The 22,246-nt window shown below is 35.3% G+C and overlaps 2 protein-coding genes and 2 non-coding genes across 5 annotated transcripts; 3 read left to right on the top strand and 1 right to left on the bottom strand.

The window, feature by feature from the left end:
• Positions 1-1,901: 1,901 nt before the first annotated feature.
• LOC109045962 (alpha-2,8-sialyltransferase 8E-like) lies at positions 1,902-17,524 on the bottom strand. The gene is given in 8 exon segments (XM_042778606.1): positions 1,902-4,152; positions 5,041-5,133; positions 5,190-5,302; positions 5,776-5,920; positions 6,080-6,166; positions 6,422-6,514; positions 11,845-11,952; positions 17,047-17,524. Coding segments are annotated over 8 exon segments (1,233 nt in total). The 5' UTR covers positions 17,178-17,524; the 3' UTR covers positions 1,902-3,689.
• Positions 17,525-18,544: 1,020 nt separating this feature from the next.
• LOC109063218 (60S ribosomal protein L37) lies at positions 18,545-22,236 on the top strand. Of its 2 annotated transcripts, none has more exons than XM_042778605.1 (4): positions 18,545-18,700; positions 19,444-19,579; positions 21,520-21,604; positions 22,137-22,236. In XM_042778605.1, the coding sequence occupies exons 1-4, from the start codon at positions 18,698-18,700 to the stop codon at positions 22,204-22,206; spliced, it is 294 nt and encodes a 97-aa protein (XP_042634539.1). In that variant the 5' UTR covers positions 18,545-18,697; the 3' UTR covers positions 22,207-22,236. The 2 variants fall into 2 exon arrangements, 1 of the variants encoding a protein (XP_042634539.1); XR_006162890.1 differs by lacking the exons at positions 18,545-18,700; positions 19,444-19,579 and adding exons at positions 19,890-19,956; positions 20,692-20,828.
• Positions 21,367-21,444, top strand: LOC122134822. Its single transcript, XR_006153118.1, has one exon. It is a non-coding gene; the product is annotated as a small nucleolar RNA SNORD72 (small nucleolar RNA).
• On the top strand, positions 21,882-21,959 carry LOC122134823. Its single transcript, XR_006153119.1, has one exon. It is a non-coding gene; the product is annotated as a small nucleolar RNA SNORD72 (small nucleolar RNA).
• Positions 22,237-22,246: the final 10 nt, after the last annotated feature.

The following is a 22,246-nucleotide window of genomic DNA, read 5'->3' as shown; positions in this document are numbered from 1 at the left end:
CCAGTAGAGAGAGAGTCAGAACAGATAATTAAAGACGCTTCACTAACACTTGTAAATAATTAACAGTGATTTCATTAACACAAATAAATAAGTTAGTGCCACTGGATTAACATGGTCAAACTATTTAACATGCTTTACCTAACCTAGGCAATAAAGAAGATCGGACTCCTAATTTAGGCAAATTGCCGTCTGGATGAAAACACAAGTGGAAGAAGTCGCTCTAAAACACTTGTGTGTGAAAATAAACACAGAACAGCTCATGAAGACCGATTTTGACATTTTCTTGACTGTTCAAAACTTACTTTTACAATGTTAGAGGGTTGTGAGTGGTTACCAGGGCCTTGCTAATGTGTTCTGGAACTTATTATATAATTAATTGCATATTTTTTTCCACCTACTTGATTTCACCAAATATTGTTTTCTTTATAAAGGAAAACTGCAATGATATGCAATAATAACAATAATGTTTACATATGGAAAATAACTCCTAGGCACCCATAAATGTATAAACATTTCTGCTGGGAAATAAAAAAAAAAACTGATATGTCTGTTATTTTCAGACATTATATATTTATATTTATTGATTTATCAATCACTATCTACAGACAATTCATATTGCACCATGAGAAATTACACGCACACATGTACATGTACAAAATATAATGCAGAATTGTACTGACAGGAAAAAACTAATACCAATGCTAATTTTTGTGCGAGTATATTTCTAATCTAAATGTGTATAGATTGTTTTGTCTTTGTTTGAGTGAATAACAGTTTGAACTCATAAGAAATTCTCTTGGGACGACTTCTTAATTTAACTCCTGCCATTAGCTATATTACGAACATCTGATAGGCCTACTGCTATCATCTGATAAACACAGGATCACACACACCAGCTCATTTACACACCCTATCTCTCGCATACACACGTTTTCATCTCTCCCTCCCTCGGACGCAAACACATTACCTCAGCAAGGATGGTGCGTGCTTGGCAGGATTTAATTGCTAAGTTGGGACATTTAGGACATTTCCAGTCCTGGCTCTGTACCACAACAAAATATCATCCCTATTCATCTGAAAGAAAATAGCTCACCATTTCTTTCTTTTTTATTCAACTTATTTTAGTTTGCACATGTAGAGACATCTTGTGGGCACATACTGTAGTCTTACTGTCACTGAGATGACCAGCAGGCGGCGATATGACAGACACACACACACATACAGAACACACACCATATGGTAAATAATTCACTCTTCACTAAACATCCTGTTGTAGAGACAACAAACGGGTCAGACCAGCTAATATACTTACATCGACCTCCCTGTCTGTGTCCAGTCCGATCTGTAAAGCGGATCAAGTAGTTCATTGAAAAGAACCGACTCAAATGAACGATTCGTTCTCTGATTCATAAATCTGAATTCACTGTTACTGAGTAATGAATAGTAATTTTTAGGTGAACTATGCTGAGATTCATTACAAGGAAACTGTATATTTTGGAGATGCTGTACTGGTTAAATTGTGCATTAAGAATAAATCCAGTGTCCACTTCCCTGTGAAAATAAATGTTTAAAGTAACAATGAAATGACATCACATAGTTATAGAATGGAAGCTTGTAGAATATTCCACCAATTAAGTTCCGGAAATCATATCTAAAAAACATAATTCTTTCTGTCTGTGTGTCTGTGTCTGTAGAGGTAAAGGAGGAGAACTCCAGATATATCAATTTAATTATGTTTGTCTGATTAACACTGATTAACCTCTGAAACTGATCAATTATTTACCACTGGCTCAACATTCGACACCAACCCTGGATATCTGCGAGAGAGAGACATAAAGAGAGAGAACCCTAAAATAAAATGTAAAAACACCACAGAACTCACTTTAAAGAGGATGAGCATCATAAAGCGTAGAAGCTTAGATCTGTGTGCTTTATTGGCTTCACAAATAACTGTACATTTGTGCTAACAAAACAAGGACAGGACAAAAATGCAAAAAAAAAAAAATAATTAAATAAAATAGAATAGAATAACTGATTAATTCTGTGCCAGATATTGTTGTGCAAGTTAAGAAATAAATGGTGATAGATGATGTCTTTATGATGTCTTCAAGTTTCATGAAATCAGGATCTTGATGAATCTTAAACAGTTGATTTCTTGGTAAAGTGATAAAGTCACATTGCTATCACAATATCATATACAAGCAACCTAAAAATAAAGTATATAAAGTTCAGCATTATAAACACGATCAGTCAATTTAAAGACACTAAAATCTCAATAACAGATTGCGTGTGAGAGAAAGTCATAAATGACTGTGCTGGATTTGATTACACAAAGGTTACTTCCCCGTAATTTATCATACAGAACTTCAGAACCTGTGCGTTAAACATGTAATTTACCATTATACATAAACGTTTCAACTGAAATGTCAAATTCGGTTTACTTTTATGCACTGATGTGGTTGTTAATGAACAATAAACTAATCTGTCTTTAAGTCAGATGATATAAGAAATTAATAGTTTTATATTTTTAAGAAATATAAAACTACTAATTTACAGCTTTTGATTGTATCCATAGAAACAATATGTGTTTTTATAAACACACACACACAAATAATATACAAACTATTTTCATAGTGTAGGGTGACAGACTACATCATTTGTAGTTCTTTGGGAGTGGGTGGAGCAAAAGAGATTTTCACAACTATTCAGCTATTAAAGGTGTAGTCTGTAATACTGACAGCTGTGGCTGCAATGGGTACTGCAGTCCAAATTCAAAATACTGGAGAGATGCTGGCTGCTTATGTGGGTTGCCAGATTGAGGACTTGCAACAAGAACGAGTGTAATAAACAATGGAAGGCCACGAGTGAGTCTTACACTGTAAGTTGATGAGTTGATTTATCTGCATTTTAATATTCCTCTGGTCATGGAGCTTTTCAGATGAATGCCAAGGCTTTTTATGTTGGGTAGAATCTGCAATCTCTGACCCAGGGCGTTTGCTGACATCCATGGCTGCAATATGCTGTGTTTTCTGCCAACTGGCAACCCAGGGTATTGGTTAAACAGGCAGTGGGTGGGATCACACAGTCCAAAACAAAAACAGACATTCCGACACAGAACACACTTTTCAAAGTAGAATAATTGGCTGTAGCACTTCCAGAGAAACATGTATGTGAACTTGGCATGTTTCCTAAATGTCCGCAAACATATTATGGTATTTTTATGCTTTAGTACAGTCAAAAAATGACTGCACCTAAGTTGAATTAATGCGAACAGATTGCTTCAACAAAAGCATTTACCATCGATCAGTACCACAGAGCTCACAACAGCTCTGACTTAAAAGGTTTATCATAAAAAATAAATTGGAGAAAATGAATGAGTTTTTACATCCAGAATTCATCTGTTGCGTTCTATTGCATCGTGCATGGTTTGGTGCCTCCTCACAAAGTTTAAAATGTGATATCTGCTCTGATACACAAATACGACACCATTACGGGAAATCACCAAACAGGAAACACATACTATTTTGCAACTGTCCCGACACGATATTGAAAAAACACGTAGTAATAAAACGCCTGGCATTTAAGGCAGCGATTCGTGCATACGCACATAAGTCTGAGTTCCGTAGTGCCAGTGAATGGGAGGAGCTCTACAAAATGGACCTATCAGATTGCAGAGACGCTTGGACGTTTCACCTGCAGGGGCCCGTGTGCACATGCAGGATGCCACGAGTGTGCATGTGCATGAAGTTGAAGATTTCATATGGCATGGCGTGGAAACCGGGGCGGGGCTTGACATTGTCATAGTAATGGTGTGTTATGAAGATTCCGGAGGGGTTCATGGGAAATGCCCAGAAGCCATAAAGATGCACTTGTTCGCATAACTCCATGGCCGCGGTGACCAGCATCAGTCCGCTGCTGAGACGTTTGGCGCGGACGCCCTGCACGGCCCAGAAGCGCTGCACGTTCAGCAGGTACTGAGGGTGGAAGAAGAACACACCGCGGGCCGACTCATAGTCATCCAGCATGTACTTCACGCGGAACGACACGTCTGTGTTCCGTGTGTTATAGAACGCTGGCAAAACCACAGAGGAGTTCTCGTAATTCCGCAGAACGTCATAAAATGGCTTTCTCCATTTCTCCAACTTTTGAAACCTGGTCCAAATAGAGAGAGAAAATTAGTGTCTCAATGGCTGTGTTACAGGAATGCAAACTGTATGTATTTATGCAAAATGATCCCATTAGCATTCATAGGTATTTTTGCATAAAGTATAATTACAGCGCACATTTATTAGATGGACATGTAATAATAATAATAATTATTATTATTATTGTTCTTAATAATAATTATATAATTTAATATATTAATTAATATATAAATATATTTACTATTATTCAATTAATATATTTATATGTAATTAATAATTAATAAATGAATTTATATTTTGCTTAAATAAATGAATATTATTTATCACTATTTATTATTTGAATTTATTTTAAATTAAGCTTATTTTAAGACATTTCCTCCTCGAACTCTTCTAATAGATATATATTATTGAAATCATAAAGTATTTATATTCATCATGGTAGTATTTGTTGTGCTACCTGAAAGTTATGCTGATTTAAATACATAAAAAACTAAATAAATAAATACATACATACATACATAAATATTTCTTTTAGTAATTTTTTTATTTTAGTATAAAGAGTATTATGGGTTTTTTAATAATTATTGAAGAAAAAAATATGTGTAAATATAAGAGACATTTTACCGTGGTGATCATTGAGGGTGAATTTTGGCCAAAACTTAATAAATTAATTAGTCAGTAACTAAATAAGAATGAATTAATTAATATTTTGCCAACAGAAAATTAAGACTTTTTAAATAATAAATAAATATACATTATTTATACACAGGTATTTACAATATGAGCAAATCCTGTTATGTTATCCTTTATTAAATATGTTTTAATATTTGTGTGTGTGTGTGTGTGTGTGTGTGTGTGTGTGTGTGTGTGTGTGTGTGTGTGTGTGTGTGTGTACCTCTCAGTAATAATGCTGGGATTTACTGTAACAAGGTCAGTCTTAGAGGAATATTACATCTGAAAGAGAGATTTGACATGTTGTTTAGCAGATCTCTCTATATATTCCCATGAGGCCTAAACAGAGTAACACACACAACAGTATTTTACCGGAAGACAAAGTCAGCTGCATCAATCTCTCGTCCACACTTGCTGTTTTTGATGATGCCGCCGTTCCCGATGACGGCACATTTCTTAAACTGGGATTTGGAATAGGGCATATCCTGCAGTCAGAGCAGAGAATACATTCAGAAACAGGACAGGAGCAACCGATATGGGATTACAGGGATGATTGCTTGGAGATGGTTGCTTGGCAACTGTTACAGGCATAGGGTTTCTAGGGTGTGATCACTGCAGAGGTTGCTAGGTAACGCCTGTCTTAAGGAAAAGTATGCTTGATTGATAATGTTCGTCAGGGTGTGTCTGCATCATGTGAGAGATTCAGCTGTGTGTCTATGTGTAGAGAGAGAGATCAGATATTGATAAAGAAAATATTTAATGGTGCTATAAAAGTCTCCTAATTGGGCATTTTATCCTCTCATAATTATATGTTCTAAACTATTCTACAAAAAAAAGGAATCTATTTAGAAAGTTCTAAATGATGAAAAAATTCCAAAAGGAATCATCTGTGCATTTTCATGCTCTTCCAAGCTTGTGTAGTCAAAGACCTGTGCTTTAAGCATGATTTAACACTCACATCGGGGAACATTTTAAAGATCTCCGGGCTGATGTGCAAGATTCCACTCGTATCCACCTCATAGCGCAGTTTGGTGCCCGAGGGAGTGTTTCTCTTTGTGGTAAACAGGAAGGAGGGGGCATTGCAGCAACGTGACAGAGACATTCTATTGGACAGGGGGAGAGATGACATCATCGCTTCGTTACGACAAAAGAATCCTATTGGATATCGAAGGAGATGTCATGATTCCTTTGTTTCGAAAAGAAATCCCATTAAGACTGTGCTGAAATTGGGAGGTAAAAGAGAAAAATGTTCATGTACTCACTTGAAGTTATCCGCTTCCTCCTTGTTTTGCGCCCACTTACACACCTGCAGGTTCCTCCATCGCTCAAACAGCTCTGATGTCTTCACCCTTAAGCACACATGCACACATAAAGTCAATTAAATAAGAGATAAACAGCAGCAGTCACAGCTACAAGTAGGTTTCCTTATTTAAAGCCTCTAAAGAAAGGAGTGGAAAGGAGGCATTCTTGCACAGATGTTGTGTTTCTTTAAATAGATGCTCTTTTTATGGGGTTTGTCCTTTGAGACGAGACATTCATCAGGAAATCTGACTCCTGCTGGAATGCTTGCTGTGTATGTACAGACATCCGAGAGAGAAACTTACATGGTCAGTACTTTCACATCTGTGATTTCTTGCCGTAGTTCCTTGCAGGAAGTGGAGTTGAACTCCAGAGAGCCATCGGGGCGTTCCAGATACCTGCCAGAAAACACAGTCAGACACGAGTCCTCTGAACACACACATACACACACACACACACACACACTGCAGGAACAACCTGAGATTCCACCATGGAGAACCTAACTGAAGATCCTGATCTTTCTTGTTGCGTGTGTCTTGTCAAACAATCCTGAAGATACAGCAATGGATTTCTGTCACAACTTGGAACCAAATCTAATAGAATCAAACAAGAATCAAAGATATTTTCTTTATTTAAATTGCATGTATATTCCATATTAACAGAGTCGCCCCACTGTCAATGACAGTATCTGAAGAGTTCATGATATTTCTGGTACTTCTCTTGTAAATGACAAAGCTGCTCAATAAAGCCTTTTTTTCTAGAAACTAGGAGTGGCAGTTTAAATTAATTTAATAAAATACATTGAAACATTTATCCAGTATGAATGTCACAATTAGATTTATAAGAATATTTAATTAGAATTAAATGTATTTAAATATTAAAATAATTAAATTGCCGAATTCCAATAACTGAATTTTCTTCAGGGTGTATAGTGAATTTACATGATTTAAAATTTCGTGTAAATTACATCATTTTCTATATATATATATTCTTTACTAATAGCAATTTCTACATGAATATTTTAGTTTAAAATAACTCTAAATATATTTATTAATTTATTTTTAAAATTGACCAACATTTACTGTTCTAATCTTTTTGTGATATTTTAAATATTATATTTTTATAATTACATAAATACTAATAGCAGTTTCAATCTGATAACATATCTTTGAGTTTAATATAACTAAAAAACATTTATTGTTAAAAAGTAAATAAATAAATTATTTATACATTGAATTATTAAAATTACAATTTATCATATTTTAGTAATGTCCATGACCTTTCCAGGTCTAGAAATTTTAAAATTCCCTCTTATTTTCAGGTTTTCCAAGACTGTGCATGAAAATTGTGGTTCTTAAATAAAAATGGTAGTTGTTCAGTTTATTTTAAAGCATATTTTGACATTTTAAGCCTTTTTGTGGCCCCTTTGGAGCAGCGCTTAGGCCACCAGATTGAGAAACAGTGGGTCTATTTGTGCCATGTGTGGTGTGCTGAACTCAGCAGAAAAACTCTTTTGCAATATAGTCTTTTGAGAAGCAACAGTGAACTGCTTCCTCACTGTTTGACTCTCGTGAGCAGAAATTCTCACACGCTCCCTAAGTGCAGGATTCTTGTTTGATTCCATTTGCACTGGTTCCAAATTAAAACAAGAATTCCAGCTGAGGATTGTTGACAAGCCACTTTGAAGACTCGTTCATTCTGTTACGCAAGGTGCATTCAGCTTAAAACTGTCTTTTCTGTTGTTCTGAGGAGAAATATAAAAGAAATAACAGTTTCACCACAATGAGGACAGGCAGCAGGGTTGCTGGATGAAATGTGAATCCTCACCTTGGTTGTGAAACAAAAATACAGAAAATATGCATTACAAACATGGACTTAATGAATGAACTGTAAAATAGGAGCAAGTGTAGACTGCATCAAGAAGTGCTTTTCTCATTATTTGTCTCTGTTTGCATTTTCAGTCTTGCCTCGGGCACCGTGTTTATGAAAACATACTCAGTGCTTCACGTTTCCATTTTAATGGGCTTTAAATGGACTTTAATGGTGGACGGTCTGCTGCTGTAAATGAAATCAGAGCCAAAATGGCTGCTATCAGCCCTCGCAAAGCCAAAGGCCTCCTGTATATCTATCTTCCACCATGCTAATGGGTGCCATTACAGCAGACTAAAATAGGTTTAACATGCACAGTGTTTTATGTAAAAGGCTATCAACACCATACCATATTTTAAAAATGTTCTTATTTGTTATATAATAACATGATTTAAATGATACTTTCCATCCTAACAGCTTTGTACAGTAACAAAAAACAGTTTACTGTCTTAAGCTCATGTCTTCGCTGTTGTATTATAATTAGCCAGGCATGTGATCAGCTAAGGACAAAAAAGATATAAAACATGCCTCACATTCAATATGACTATATAATGATAATAATAAATTATATTATATTATAATAATTTTTATTATTATTTACATTTTATTATTTTAAATACTACTAACTGTTATTATATTTTTATTATTATAAATATATATATTATATATATATATATATATATATATATATATATATATATATAATTTAATTTTTTATATATATATATATATATAATTTATAATAAAAATGCATATAATAATAATAATCTTATTTTTCTTATTATATTAGTCATTTGTTTTATCTTATTATATTTATATTTTATTATTGATAATTATTGTTATTATTTAAGTGTTAATATTAGTATTTTATAATGTTGTTATAGTTATTATTTATATGTTATTATTTTATTATTATTCTATTTTCTACTATTACAACAATACTATTGTATTGTACAATAAAAACCTGAGTATTGTTATTATTTTTATCTAAAATTATTTTATTTTATTATTATCAAAATATTATTTTATTATATTATTTTTTACTTTATTATTATTGCAATAATACTACTGTACTATATATTATTATTATTATCATGTCAAAATATTTAATTTCATTGTTATTTAAATTGTATTATTATTATTTTATAATAATAATAATAAAAACAACAACTATTATTATTCAAAATATTTTTACTTTATTATTATTTAAATATTTGCAATAATTGCAATAATTTATTTGTCAAATAAAAATCTGAGCATTTCATAATAATATGTAATATGTTTAATTATTTAATAAGATTGTGTTTTGTGGTTTTGTATCATAGATATTTAAGTTAACAAAGTTTATGGTTGTTTAATTTTGTATAATTAATTCACGTTGGGTTTGTAATGAATAGCAATGACAAAAAATTTGAGAAAAAAAGAAAAAGAGCATGAAAAACAAGGCAGAAGAAAAAGAATTAAACACATTTAGCGATTCCATACATCTCTGACTGGAGTGACGTCATGACATGTGACTGTGCTGTAGCCTGAAGAGGTGCACACTGGGTAATCATGAGTGCGCTTTATGTGTGATCAGTCAAACACCCCCGACGACACATTACAATATTCTGTGATCATTTAAATGAAAAGAAAAACCATAAAAGACAAAAAAAAAGTCTTTCTGGTCAAAGAGAGGTGGTGCAATGTGCAAGCGGGAATCCAGTCACATGACACACACGCATACGCACAGTACACTACACAAACCGTTTGCGTGCACACACAAACACACACACACAAGTGTGCTCATGACACACACAGGTGAGGTGTGGAGGGGTTTAAGAAATGCATGATGGGACACAGAAACAGGGACCCATGACATCCAGAGGAACACAAGGGAGGCCTCCCAACCTCAGGGAGCTGGGAAAAGGGTGATGGGGGTCAAAGGTTGAGGGCGGATGGGAGGCTGCAGACAACATGCACAAACGGAGCGGCGGTGCACTGAGCACTGAGCATGAGCAGTAGGACCCTCTCAGACCAGATGGAAAAGACGAAGAGACATCCTCAAGGGGGGACGTAAGGTTGGCAAGAAGGTGAACTGGAGATGCCATCTGTGTGGCCTACCTTTGCTTTTCTTTTTTTTTCTTCTTAATATCAGCTAGGCAGGGCGTGATAACTACGGAGCTCTGAGCCTCAGAATGCTGAAAATTCTGACGGACACATCTGTCAAGATGCATACAAGTGGATTAGGTTTAGAGTTCAATGACCCTTCAGTTCCTGTCCCAGCACTGACAACCACAAAAAAAGAGCAGAGCACAAGAGCAGGGCTCCCCAATGTAAAAATCCCATTCGTTCCTCCATAAAATATAACATAAATTATAATATAATTCCAATATAATTTATATAAAATATAAATTATGTACATAATATATTATTTTTATAACATTGAATATTTAATAAATACAACGTTTACATATTTTAATAATGCAATAAAATTCTAATCTATAGTAGTTTCCACCTAAAATCAATAGTTAATTTGTTTATATTGTACCATAATAATTTGCAATGCTTTCTGAGATTAATAGTTATTAAATTCCCATTTAAGTACAGTGGCTTTGTTCACAAAAGCATACTTTGCTAATTGTACTATTTCGGCAAGCGTATATGAGATTAATAGTTATTAAATTACTACATTAAGGTAAATTGGATAATTTTTTTTTTTGTATTTATTTTATTTGTTTTGTTTTGTGTTGAAATTAAATTATATAGTATTTTCCACTTAAAATCAATTTTAGTAGTTCATTCCCATTTTATTTCAGTGGCTTTAATAAAAGCATATTATCATGCTAATCGTACTGTTTCGGTGTGCATATAATGTTCATTGTAAATGTAAATTATACCAATAATATAATATTATTATTATTTATATAATATTTATTCATAGATAATTTCATAAATATAATGTTTGTAAAATATATAGTATTTTCTACCTAAAATCAATAGTTAATTGGTTTATATTGTATCATAATCTGATTCAACGACATAATTTGCGATGCTTTATGGAATATGTAGTTCATTCCCATTTATGTACAGTGGCTTTGTTCAGAAAAACATACTAAATGTACTTTTCATTGTGCATATAGCATGCTATAAACATTTAACCAAAGTGCATGTGAAAATGTATTTCTACACAAAACTTGCTAAATTTAACAGTGCAATGCAGCAAAATCAAATTTAGTGACAACGCAGTTCTGTTTATTAACCGCTAGAGCGCCAAAAGTCATGGACTGCATCGTACTTCTCAAGTAAATGCATCTTGATTTAAGAATACTAAGATATTTATACTGGAAAATAAGACAGAAATACTGAGTAAGAAGATATTTTTGCAGTGCATGGATACAAATGATTTCACTTACTATTTTTAACAAAACAATTGCTAGAACAATACAGTGTATATTATACAGTATGCAGTGAGCTAGTATTCCATTGTGAACAAAACCACACACTTCTAAATGTTTGGGGTTTTTTGAAAACTTTTTTCAAAATGTTTTGTTTCAAATCAAAGTTTCATTTCATATCAGGTTGTTTTCGGAGAAAGCGAATGGGAAAAATACGTCCTGAAGCGATCATTTCTGTGCTTAATTTCTCCATTGGAAGTCTAAAAGTGAAACTCTGATCAGTCCTGGTCCTGTAATTGGCTCTGAAAATTGGTTTTAGAAGCCACAGCTGCTTATTTCTGCTCGTCTGATTGGCTGATGGGATTGGATGTGTCTCCAGTCCAGACATGCAAGCGGCTGATCATTGTCTATGTGGTATTCTCTCTCACTGTCTCTCTAGAGTGTTGGTGGTGTTGTTGAGAGGTTTCTGTGCTGGTTTGTACCTTTTCCTCCCATTTCTGGCCGGCTTCATCCCTCCATCATCGGGGTAACTAATGAGCCCGCTCCAGTTGCCCACCTCCTCTCCTTTGAGGCGGGAAAACTGTTGCCCACTATTGAGAAAATGAGGCAGGTCGTTTAAGGTTTCATGTATTTGTTCAAGGCAGCAGAAAATGTCAAACACACACTGATTTGTAAGAGTTTTTCATTGGTTTGATTTAATCAAAGAATGTAAAAAATTGGTGTATGGTGTCAGGAGTGTAATTGAAAATCTTCAGTGAAAAGAAACATGACAAAGAACAGCAAATACCATCTGATCAGCTGCAGCTCACAAGGACAGTGTCGCCAAAAGTTTTTAGACACTTCAAAAAGCCTCTGTGTCATTGCATCAGATGACAAAAATATCAAACCAAGTGGAATCTGCAAACAAATGCTGCATAAGCTTTTTTTTCTGAGCCATTTTTGTTTTAAATTAATCAAGTCTGCTTGTCCTTATCAGTTGGTTTGTTATTTTGTTATCTAATTATCTAATATCTAATTAAAGTGTGACTCAAACCTTGAAAAAAAACAAGTGCTGAACACACCTTAAATCATTTCTGTTACAAACATCACAATAAATTATGGAAAACAATGAATAATGTTATCTAAAGAGAATTTAGATTGTGATGATTTATGTACATATCATTATTAAGATGTTTAATGTTTTAGAAAAAAGTCGCTTCTGCTCACCAAGGCAAGTAATATTGCGAAATATAATTAGAATTGATATTAGAATGTGGTTTCTGATTGATTATATTTTAAAATGTCATTTATTGCTGTGATCAAAGCTGAATTTTCAGCATCATTACTCCAGACTTCAGTGTCACATGATCCTTCAGAAATCATTCTAATATACTGATTTGCTGCTCAATGTTAGAATCAGTTGTACTGCTTTATATTTTTTGTGGAAATTTTTTTTTTTCAGGATTCTGTGATTAATAGAAATTTCAAAAGAACAGCATTTATTTATCTATATCATTTGTTTTTACTTTCATTTTTGATCAATTTAATTCATCCTTGCTGAATAAAAGTATCTTACTGACCCCAGACGTTTGAACGCTAGTGTATATGGTATTTAAAACTGAGGACAGATGTTGAACACCATCTTATTTTGCACATTTCTAGATAGTAATCTTACTTGGTGCTCATTTTGTCGTCAGTGCATTATGGATTAAAACACTGGCTAAATCTAAAAAGGGGGATTGCAATAATCCAGATTATTTACAGGCCTATTGGGAGATAAAACATTGACGTCTTAAAACATATTGTAAAAGCAAAGATGAATATGTAACTAGGATTTTTTTTTAAAACTTGCATTAGTGTATGTATTAGAACAAAATTTACTAATTTTACTAAACCAATGTCAGTTAGTTTCAGCATTTTATTAGAAAAAAAAAACTGGACAATTTTTTTTTGATCCACTAGCAAGCTTAAAGACATGGACTAAACTTTAAACACAAAACTCTGATTTCATGAAGTCTTTAAGATGAATTCTGCTGTCATAAACCATTTCTAATCCTTGTAGTTCATGCACAGTCCTCACATCATCCTAGGTGTACATGACTTTCTCCTTTCAGAAGAATGACTTGAGGGTGAGTAATTTATGGCCTAATTTTCATTTTTGGGTGAACTAACCCTTTAAAAGCATTCGTTTAATGTGGACATCAGCTCTTCAAATTCCTGACCAAGAAGAGAAGCGCAAACTCAGCTGCTAATGCGAAGAGGAGAGAGAGCGAGCTGGATATGAAGGACAGAAGTTTTTCTGCAGTCGAGTAGATAATGAAGAGGTCACAGCTGAAGTAGTTGCTAAATGTCAAGACTTTTTCTGCATAGCCAATCAATATCTCCAGGACAAAGAGGAGATTTCAAGCCTGGCACAAGACTGCAGAAGCTGATCCTAAATCTAGCACCAGTGTAATCAGAGCTAGGGGGGAAATGTAATAAAATAACCTTGTTGTATTTGATTCATATGCAGCAATCAGCTCTTGTCCTGGCCAGTTCAGTGCAATTTTATTTTTAGTTGTAACTCTGCGCCAACCTGACAGCTTTTAGACTTATTGCAATGACATTATTAGAAGTCCAAGTCCAGTGTCCTGACATTTTATCCTACCCGTCAGATTTTCCTACCAGGGTTTACTGCGCATGCGCACATCAATATCGCATCCTTTTTCTCATGCTGAACAATGATTTTTAATGTATCCGCATTACTGTAAGGGTAGGTTTAGGGTTGGGGCAGGTGTAGACTTTAATAAAAACACAATCTAATTGGTAGAAAAAAATATTTATTGTTGGTTTCCTGTAGCTATTTCCCTTCTAGCTACAACCGCGAATATAACACTTAATTACTGTATTTGCATTACTGTAAGGGTAGGTTTAGGGTTGTGGTAGGTGTAGACATTAATAAACCATAACTTTACAGTAGCATTTTTCGTTGTCATATTGTACTACCCACTGTTTTAGTGGGAGGTAGGAAAATCTGACAGGTAGGACAAATCGACAGAACACCGGCATAAAGTGTTTTTTAATAAGTCTAAGTTGTAATTTCACCTTTTGGGAGCGTTTAAAATGACGTTTTATTCAGTGATTTTATTCCGTTCTGTAAATTTCAAAATAACTTCTGGCTGTCACATGCTCACACATATGCAAAGGAAGATAGGACTGTGTTTGCTATATAAATTTTATCTCTCAGATGTTGCTCCTTCCTTAATTGTGTGCTCAATCATGTTTCATTTAAATGTCTCAGGTGTTTCTCCTAAACGTTCTGAAGAAAATGTTAGAGGTGCTCAGGACTGGCTAAATATTTCTATATTCTCTCAAGTTACATTAAAAAAAAGTTTACTTTTACACTACATAAAAAGGCACATGAGAAGGAATTTTGTGTTACATGTCATTATTACACAAAACACACTTTCAAATAATTATAATGATGATTCAGTAACCACTCTGAAGAATGGTTTTAAATGATACATTAACAGATCTGACTCATACCGTAAGAGTGATGTGTTTAGAATTTACTAAAAAGAATCGGTTCATGAGAGTCTTCTGTTCATTACTGAATGTTTTCTAATCAAGATAGTATGGGACGCGCGATTAATTTAAAATAAAGACTTGTTTTCTTACCGTTATCTTGCATGGTTTTTTTACCCCAACACATTCAAGATCTCAACTCGAATGAATTAGTATTTCTTTTTAGAATTTTGGGCGTCTGCCAGATGCAGTTAACACTGACCGAGTAAGTGACAATGCGCAAGTACTCGAAGTACCTTTTTTGTTTTTCTGTTTTTCTTTCACATCTGCCTTATTTTGTGGTCAAAACAAAAGAGGCATATTCAGCATTCAAACAAAGTGCAGTTATTGTGAAAAATATATTTACTTATTTTTATTCTGAATATGTAAAGCATGGTAGCAAGATTCACCACAATACTAGGATGTGGTTCCCTGCTGAAAAAAAACTAAAAAAAAACTTATAAACATTACAAATCATCAACAGTTGACCATTAAAACCATTATCTGTAGTGTGTTTGGCCATCCCATTCGAATTTAGAGGTTTTAACGTGCCACCAATAGAAGGTGACAAATACTAGTAGAGACCCACAAGGACCATTACAGTTTCCAAACAATACAATTTCCATTATAACCATTAAAACAATTACAAATTCTGAGGGTTGCTATTGTTTTTTTTCAGCAGGGATGGTTGTCAGGGTATTTCTATGTGGTTGCTAAGGTGTTATGAATAGTTGCTAGGGTTTTTTTTATTTATTTTTATAGATGGTTGTCAGGTTGTTGTTTGCTTATTGATTGTCAAAGGAGCACCTCAATTATAATACGCCTTTTTATGGCTTGATACCTTATTCAAGTTTGTGGGATTAAGAACTTTTGTTATTCTTCGCCATGCAGGGTTTGAGATTTGGTTAAATCCTTAACTAGAAATATAGCTATTATACCATTTGGCCATTTCTCAGTAGCTAATAGCAGAAAAGCACTACTAAAAATATAGCATATAACCCATATATCTCAGCCTTGGGAGAAAAATGTTTTATATTGAGACTTTTGCTTGGTTTTTGAGTTCATTTTCACAGTGGGTTCTTAGGAAATCTGATCTTAGTTTTTCATTTGCTGTTCTGAAACATTAAGGAAACGCACATTAGATTAATAGGTTTTTTTGTCAAAAGAAAATCTGAGAAGCAGAAGATTCAAAAGTCTCCATTTGGTGTTCATTTACTGGGTTTGAAGCTGCAGTTAGAGCCAAAAGCACTCATTCACCCCTACACTTGTTTCTCTCCACTTCAGCAGAATAGATGCGGGGTACAGAACAGCATTCATGCAATCCGCAGCCACCAGGCTCTGATGTCATGAATCCTGAGTGTGTGTTAGACGCAAGAGGGGGGTTCAGGTGGGAGTGTGAGAAAGCTTTAACTCAGCATATGGGCATCTGCTGGGACGCAGGAACCATAATGCACTGGGGGCGCTTCTTACAAGAGACGCCATTTTACATAGACAAACACACACACACACACACACTCAAACACCCTCGCAATGCTGAGCCATCTCACTCTGCTTACCTCCTTTCCCAAAAAAACTAAAATGATTCACCTTCCGGGACTTATTCTCGGTATGATGTCATTTTGATGCAAGTGGCTCCAAAAAAGGCATGAAATCTGGGTCTTACGAAACACCACCATGATTTAAATGCATAATTAATTTCTAGTGCTTGAATCTAGGCTATGTGCTCATGCAAAGAAGGCTACATCACAGTCTTTCTTCACAGCCTATAGACACAATCGCATATGATAAAAGTCTGCAATATATGACTTTTTGCTGTCACGCAAGATGTATGAGCTGGTTAAAGGGCTGAGGGTAGAAAAAAACAAATCAAGACGAGAAAAATAAACACAGAGGAAGAAGAAAAACAGACTTAAGCATCTCGCTGCATAGACAGTCATTCAGGGGACTGTGTATGGCATGATTTAATGGAGCTCAAGTTTAAAAGAGATTTTGGAGCAATATGGGTGCAATTAAACATGACTAAGATTAATTGCTGAAGACTATTTTGCTTTATCATCCACATGACCTCATAGGACATTGCGTTTTTTCTTTCTTTCTTTTTTTTATTTATTTATTTTTTATTTTTTTGCATTATGCACCATTAAATAAATTAATCACCTTACCTTTTAATGTAGTTCTTGCCATAGAGGATTTGCTGTAATAAGGTAACCAGTCCAAAAGCACATATGAAAATAAAACACAAGGATCTGTTTCCTAACAGATCTCTATTAGCTGTCGGATCTGAGTAGCCCATCCTTCAGAAGAGAAACCCACGGTCGCGTTTGCCCTACAGAAGACACATTGAGTCACACCCGCGCGTGTTTACCGTCCTCACGGGCACCGATGCGCTCTCGGTCTCCATTGCAGCTGCCTTTCGCTTCAGTATCGGGTTTGAGCAACCTGTCCGCGAGTATGTCAGGTAAAGCGATAGTACAACTGCCCAATGAGGTCAATCGTCTTGTAGTAAATCTCGCATTACCTGCAATACGCGACGCTCCTGTAGAAAGCGCGTCTCAAATGCGGATTGCGCGCAGCCGATGACGCGCTCCACTCCCTCGCATCAGCACCAGAGGGGCAGACTCGGGCTGCTAGCAAACCATTAATGAAAGCATTGAAACTATGATGCGGACTGCAATTACACGAGGACCGATTTCGACTTTGCAGTGATAGTTGGACATTATATTATGTTTAAGCTTAAATAAAATTACGATAACTTAATATTAAAATAATTTAAACATAGGCGAAATACAATAACATTATACTGTACATCAGATAACTAATATTATCTATCAATGAACAATACATTTGTGACAGCAGCTATTTACGTTCATTAACTGTGCATTGTTAATGTTAACTCACTTCCATTAAATAATTGTTAGATACCTTTCGATTTTAATCATTTTAATATACCATGAAATTAACTAAGGTTAGTAAATGCTTTAGAAGTATTTTCCATATTAACTAATGTGACCTTATTGCAAAGTGTTACTAAATAATAAATAAAATGCCTAAAGAATAATAATAATTATTATTATTAAGAGGAACTATTTAAATAAAATATAATTAAAGTGATGTCACACAAGGACTTTTGAACGCCCTTTTCATGATATATATATATATATATTATTATTATTATTATTATTATTATTATTATTATTAAAAACTATAATTTTAACATTAACAAATCCCTTTTAAATGAATGCTTTGATCTTTCACATCACATTTTTTGAGGGAATGACATCAAATTTTTTCTTTTTCTTTTTTGGTCTCAGGGACAATTTAAGCCCAGATGTTTTTGTCAGCTCTGTAATTCATGTTTATGGTTGCCAGCGTTGGCTGTTGGCTGTTTTGAAAAGAAAAATCAATAAAACAAAAAACTTGCTGGCTTCGTTCCCATTATAACTAAAACACACACTACACACACACATTGTTATTAAATATTGCCTTTAAATGAACTAATTAGCCCTTTTACACCAAACCTAACCTTTACAGTAAGTACAGTGTTCAGTTATACTAAGAGTAGATTTACTCTTTGACAAGAGGAAATTCACTATGGTTTTCAATATGATATAAAAATATAAATTTTGTCATCATAAATCTACATGGCATTTCTGTAACTAATCTTTTTGTGAGCAAAAGGGTGAAAATGCATGCTCAAGTCCGCAGTGTAACACTTGGGGGACGCATTTAGGTGTTGCACCGAAAGCGCTCCGGTGGTTTTTTAATGGTACACCAGCGTCTCTTCCGGTCTCTTTCGATCAGCTCTGAGGAAAGATGGTGAGTTTCACAGCGCCTTGCCTTCACAATCCTCTTTACATCTGATTCATATCTCGTTTATAAATCACTGAACCATTAATAATAGCACAAGCATATATATTCAAGACTCGATATTATCTGTTATGTTTGTGATTCCTCAATGCTGAAAGGTTTTAGATGATATTTTGTCGGTTAGCATGTCGCTTATGCTTCACGGTCAATTCCAACGAGCTCGAGAAATATACCGGTTAGCTCTGAAATCGTTTAAATGTCTAAATTAAACCTTCAGATCAGCGTTACGAAGCGAGTTGTGTTTCTGAGTGACTTTAGTAGCATGAGTTTAGATGGTTAGGCTTTCTGCTAACATGCTTGGCTGTGTCTCGGAGCCTATTGAGCTGCCTTTCTAGACAGCACTACATCCTAGTGTGCTTCCCTCCCTAGACAGTTCAATCGGAAGTCATTGTTATTCTTCCTAAAAACATACTTGTTTGGCATCTTAGTCTAAACTTGTTTAGCTAGCTTTATATCATTGAGGGCAAACAACCTAGTGAGCTACCTAATTAGTACACAACATATTTAAGAACATCTCAGACTCTAGGGAGCTGTCATCATAGTGAGCTGCCTGCATAGTCATCACTTATGAGTGTAATTCTGTCCAAAGCAGCATCTGCAGGAATGCTGTCTAGGTGGGCAGGTTGCTGTGTTTTGTATAAATGGGAATGTTTAAATTCAGGCAGTGATGTGATGAATTTCTTGTTTTCCAGACGAAGGGTACGTCATCTTTCGGTAAGCGTCATAATAAGACGCACACTCTGTGCCGCCGATGTGGATCCAAGGCGTATCACCTGCAGAAGTCCACCTGCGGGAAGTGTGGCTACCCTGCCAAGCGCAAGAGAAAGTGTAAGTGTCTTGATTTGTGCATGAACTATCCACCGTTCAAAGTTTGGTTGTGTTTTGCATTGGTTTTGGATTCAAGTAGCCCTGTCAGTTAGTACAGTGTTCAGTTATACTAAGAGTAGATTTACTCTTTGACAAGAGGAAATTCACTATGGTTTTCAATATGATATAAAAATATAAATTTTGTCATCATAAATCTACATGGCATTTCTGTAACTAATCTTTTTGTGACCAAAAGGGTGAAAAATGCATGCTCAAGTCCGCAGTTGTGTAACACTTGGGGGACGCATTTAGGTGTTGCACCGAAAGCGCTCCGGTGGTTTTTTATTGGTACACCAGCGTCTCTTCCGGTCTCTTTCGATCAGCTCTGAGGAAAGATGGTGAGTTTCACAGCGCCTTGCCTTCACAATCCTCTTACATCTGATTCATATCTCGTTTATAATCACTGAACCATTAATAATAGCACAAGCATATATATTCAAGACTCGATATTATCTGTTATGTTTGTGATTCCTCAATGCTGAAAGGTTTTAGATGATATTTTGTCGGTTAGCATGTCGCTTATGCTTCACGGTCAATTCCAAACGAGCTCGAGAAATATACCGGTTAGCTCTGAAATCGTTTAAATGTCTAAATTAAACCTTCGATCAGCGTTACGAAGCGAGTTGTGTTTCTGAGTGACTTTAGTAGCATGAGTTTAGATGGTTAGGCTTTCTGCTAACATGCTTGGCTGTGTCTCGGAGCCTATTGAGCTGCCTTTCTAGACAGCACTACATCCTAGTGTGCTTCCCTCCCTAGACAGTTCAATCGGAAGTCATTGTTATTCTTCCTAAAACATACTTGTTTGGCATCTTAGTCTAAACTTGTTTAGCTAGCTTTATATCATTGAGGGCAACAACCTAGTAAGCTACCTAATTAGACAACATATTTAAGAACATCTCAGACTCTAGGGAGCTGTCATCATAGTGAGCTGCCTGCATAGTCATCACTTATGAGTGTAATTCTGTCCAAATCAGCATCTGCAGGAATGCTGTCTAGGTGGGCAGGTTGCTGTGTTTTGTATAAATGGAATGTTTAAATTCAGGCAGTGATGTGATGAATTTCTTGTTTTCCAGACGAAGGGTACGTCATCTTTCGGTAAGCGTCATAATAAGACGCCACACTCTGTGCCGCCGATGTGGATCCAAGGCGTATCACCTGCAGAAGTCCACCTGCGGGAAGTGTGGCTACCCTGCCAAGCGCAAGAGAAAGTGTAAGTGTCTTGATTTGTGCATGAACTATCACCTTTCAAAGTTTGGTTGTTTTTGCATTGGTTTTGATTCAAGTAGCTTTATTGGCATGCTAAAAGACTTGATATCATCTAAACATTGCTAACATTTAAAGGAGTAGTTCACCCAAAAATTTAATTATGCTGAAAACCCTCAGGCCACCCAAGATGTAGATGAGTTAAGATTCTTCATCAGAACAGATTTGGAGAAATTTAGCATCACATGACTTGCTCAGCAGTGGATCCTCTGCAGTGAATGGGTGCCGTCAGAATGAGAGTCCAAACAGCTGATAAAAACATCACAATAATCCACACCACTCCAGTCCTTCAGATAAAGGCTTTCTAAGAAACCATCATTAAGACTTTCTGACCAGTTGCAATGGTTTACAATGAAAATGCCTTTTGGTTTTTTTTTGGGTGTGAACTATTCCTTTAAACTTGCACACAATTTATTAAATAAGAAAAAAAAAAGAGAGAGAGACGGAGAACTACAAAAATGCATGTGTTCTGTCTGGCATATCAAAGCTTACCAGTGATGTCTAAAAATAAATGTCTGAACAAATGACTGTCCAGTGATAACAGGTTTGAACTGAGGTAAGCCTGAGATGTTTCTGGATGGCTAGAGGAATGCGTTTTATTTTCATGCATTTTAAAGTATACTTGTTTTTGTTTGCAGACAACTGGAGCGTTAAGGCCAAGAGACGCAGCACCACTGGAACCGGCCGCATGAGACACATGAAGGTTGTTTTCCGCAGGTTCAGGTGAGGAAACGGGCATGCAATGGTCTGCTCAGACTTTCATGCTTTTAATCTTTCATTTTGGTGTTTTCTTGAGGCATTTTTGAACTTTTGGGAGTTTTGCCTTTTTGAAAGTGTTTTTACAGATTTCTGCCACATTTAACTTGATATAAAATTGGTATTTTTTTTTTGTCCTTTTGTTATCGGACAATGACAGTGTATTGTCATGTTTGAGATCTTCCTGTTCAACCCATGATTTGATAATTTCCTAAAACCTGAGATGCTGTAGCATCTATACGGTGGCTTACCAATGATGTCCAAAAATAAATGTCTGAACAAATGACTGTCCAGTGATAACAATTTTATACTGAGGTAAGCCTGACCCATACGCTGAGATTGGTATCTGTTAGGATCTTCATACCAGTTGGGTTTTTTGAAACTACTGTTGGGGGGGATTTGAGACCCTTGCAGTCATGCTATGGGCTTGTGAATTATCTCTAGGGCTGTTATTTGTGACGTGGTGTTACGTTGACTCATGTTTTTTTGTGTATTTCAGAAATGGATTCCGTGAGGGAACCGTGCCCAAGCCCCGTCGGGCAGCAGTGGCTGCGTCCAGCTCCTCATAAACCGTTTTCAATAAAAAGTGGTGTTTGAAATGTCTGTCTG

This window comes from Cyprinus carpio, chromosome A21 (assembly GCF_018340385.1).
Source record: "Cyprinus carpio isolate SPL01 chromosome A21, ASM1834038v1, whole genome shotgun sequence".
NCBI classification, from domain to species: domain Eukaryota; kingdom Metazoa; phylum Chordata; class Actinopteri; order Cypriniformes; family Cyprinidae; genus Cyprinus; species Cyprinus carpio.
The sequence above is the reverse complement of the archived record's forward strand: the minus strand, read 5'-3'. Positions and strand labels throughout refer to the sequence as shown.